Source organism: Asparagus officinalis, chromosome 5 (assembly GCF_001876935.1).
Source record: "Asparagus officinalis chromosome 5, Aspof.V1, whole genome shotgun sequence".
Lineage (NCBI taxonomy): Eukaryota > Viridiplantae > Streptophyta > Magnoliopsida > Asparagales > Asparagaceae > Asparagus > Asparagus officinalis.
This window is the reverse complement of record NC_033798.1, coordinates 74,423,689-74,426,578: the sequence shown is the minus strand read 5'-3', so window position 1 is coordinate 74,426,578 and position 2,890 is coordinate 74,423,689. Positions and strand designations below refer to the sequence as shown.

General features: G+C 40.9%; 1 protein-coding gene across 1 annotated transcript; it reads right to left on the bottom strand.

Moving 5' to 3' along the window:
• Positions 305-2,038, bottom strand: LOC109842020 (cation/calcium exchanger 1-like). Its single transcript, XM_020410940.1, has one exon. The coding sequence runs from the start codon at positions 2,036-2,038 to the stop codon at positions 350-352; it is 1,689 nt and encodes a 562-aa protein (XP_020266529.1). The 3' UTR covers positions 305-349.

Sequence of the window (2,890 nt, the reverse complement as noted above, 5' to 3'; positions counted from 1 at the left end):
TTATTGGATAAATACAATACAAATAATGGGTGTATTGTACATTTGGGTTTAAAAATAAGTGGGATGGGATATAATGGGTTTATTGATGTTTTGAAAAGTGAGTGGGTTTTTAAATAAGTTGGGGTAAAACTTTGGGTTAAAAGAGGATTTTCCCTTCTATATATCATGCAATGTTTTTTTTATACTTGGGAGCTTACGTATGTGCTATTATTTGTCTACATCAAAACAACATACGTATGATAACAATATTGATCTTATAGAAGAAAACACTCTCCGCAACAGTTGCCAGCTCAAATCTAGCTCCTACGACAAACAGCCAGTTAATTAGGGGGGAAGGAAGAAAAATTCTTCAGCCCTGCACAAACCCTAGGCTTTGAGACAGCCTCAAAGACAAAAAACACAAGTAAATAGCCAACAACCCAATCCCTAAAACCCTATCAAGCTTCATATCCTTCCTTGGCAATATCACAAGAGCCCAGAGCAAGCCTCCTATCATAAACCCTAGAATCTCAAACAACGGAGGGCCAACAGGGATCACGAAGGGCTTAGGGTGGACCCCCCAAGCTGAGACCACCAGTGAAAGCCCCAGCCCTGCCAACGTATTGAAAATGGGCCCAGCATAGCACCCGGAGATTGCAATCTGGGCCCCATCTTGTCCTCCACTCATTGCCATTGCGACATTTGCAATTAAGTCCCCGATAGAATTCCCCCATGCAAGAACTGTTAACCCTAGAATTGAAGGGCTTATCCCAAACACGTACCCCAATGAGACCAAGAGCCCTACAAGCTCTTCAGCAATTATGTATGTCCACAACACGCTCATTAGAAATCCACCGGCTAGCCAAGGGAACAAGCCCTTTTTTGGAGGGCAATCCTTCTTTGTTGTCTGGACTGCAACTAGCCCTAGAACTAACCCCACAAGAGCTGAAGACAAGTAAATTGTCATCCCTTCCTTTGTTCCAAACCCTAATCTCTTCGAATTCCACAAGGTCGCCACAAGAACCGGTGCTAGCGTAGCTGAAGCCACCGCAAATGGCCTACTCCATCTCTCTTCAGAAACGTCGGGTATCGTCAGTCTCCTCGGCAGATACAATGGCAAATCGATGAGGTACAAGAACCATCTAATGTAATAAGAAAACAAGGACCTGCACCTCAACAAGCTCGACGAGTCATCTTCTTCTTGATTAATGCATTCTTGAGCTTCTTTTGATGTCATTGTTGTTACATCCTCGAGGTGATCAAGAATAGGAATGACTAGATCTTCATACTTGTCATTACGAAAGAAATGTGTCGCGGAGACAATTGAAACATAAACAAAGTATAATGAGGTGAAGGCAATAGCTCCAAGGATGTTGATCCTGCCAATGAGGAGAATCACAAGGAGAGAAGAAAGAACAACCACAAAGAAGCAAACATCACGGACAAAGCTCGTCCGGTCGATGCGACAGGGCAAGCGCGAGCTGGCCGCGCCACACACATTGATTATACCCACAACAACGCAGGATACGAAGAATGCGCCTCCGAGAACACTGCTGAGGCCTACCTCACCCGATCCTGAGCGAAATGAGACGATACTCGCGAAGACATCGGGCGATCCGTTGCCCAAGGAGAGAAGGGTCACACCGGCTATAGTTGGAGAGAGCCTTAGCTCCCTTGATAAGCTCTCAACTGAGGAGCAAAAGTATTGGGATGCAGTGTTGCCTAAGAGATAGAACAAGACTAGGAGCCAGAGGGTGAGGAGAGTGTAGCCAAGGAAAGGGTAGGCCCCACAGAGGCAGTAGAAGAGGTGGAGGTAGTTGATGTAGCCTTGGGTGACACAGGGGTAGTGAGTCTTGAGGTAGAGGCACTTTAGGTGGGGGTCAAGGAGCTTTTGGAGGCCAATGCAAGCATTTCCTTTTGGTGATTTTAGGGTTAGGGTTGAGAGCTGGTTGAAAGGGAGGGAAGGGGATCTTATGTGGGATGTGAAGAAGAAGCAGAGGAGGAGGAGGAAGGCTGTATTGATGAAGGCCTTGAGGTTGTCTGATATCACTAGAGCCATGGTCTTGATTTATCAAGTTCTAGGGTTTCCAAGGGTTTTTAAAGACATGTCTTTGGTCAGGGAAAGGAATTAGGATCGGCTGATGTGCATGGAACACCAAACAGAAGGACAAGTTAATTATTGTAGTCAAGAGACTTTGTTTCCAAAATGAGTGTAGTTCTTCAATCACAATATATCATCTATTATTTATCCTAATGACTATACTATGCTGCGCCTCTAGTACTGATCATTTCCTTCGCTATTTGTATCTTGTTCATAATTTTTTCTTCAAAGCAACTAATCTGAAAATTAGATCTTATTTAGAGTATAAAATTGTAACATTTAATTATTAGTATAATTTTAGAGTTTTGAATTAGTGATACAGACGTTTCTGATGTAGTGACATGTACCTCTAACTACTTATCTACATAACAGGCTATTGTGATTGAATAAGCGCACACTGAGAGGGTGTTTGGTTAAATTTTTATAAATTATAGGAAAAGGAAAACGTCCAAAATATAGATTTTTTTGTATTTCTATAAAATTTGTAGGAAAAATTTATAGAACTTAAAGAGTACCATATTTCTTGTTTTTTACTATTTTTTTGTTTGGTTCAAAGTATGAAAAAGTTTCTAACTTTATGGAAAATATGTTGTTTTCTTTTTCTTTTGTTTGGTTAGATATCACTTTATAGAAAATAGTTTACTAACATGAGAAATCACATGGGAACGGTACTGGTGTACTTAATTAAATTTTTAATATATGCGTCAGATTTTCTGGTGTTTTCTGCCCATTTTTAGTGGAAAATAATTTATGTAAAGTTGTACAGATTTATGTACTTTACAGAAAACTTTTCTGTAAATTCAATGTTGA

Coding starts and splice junctions, on each gene's coding strand:
- LOC109842020 (XM_020410940.1), bottom strand. CDS start 2,038: ATGGCTCTAGTGATATCAGACAACCTCAAGGCCTTCATCAATACAGCC.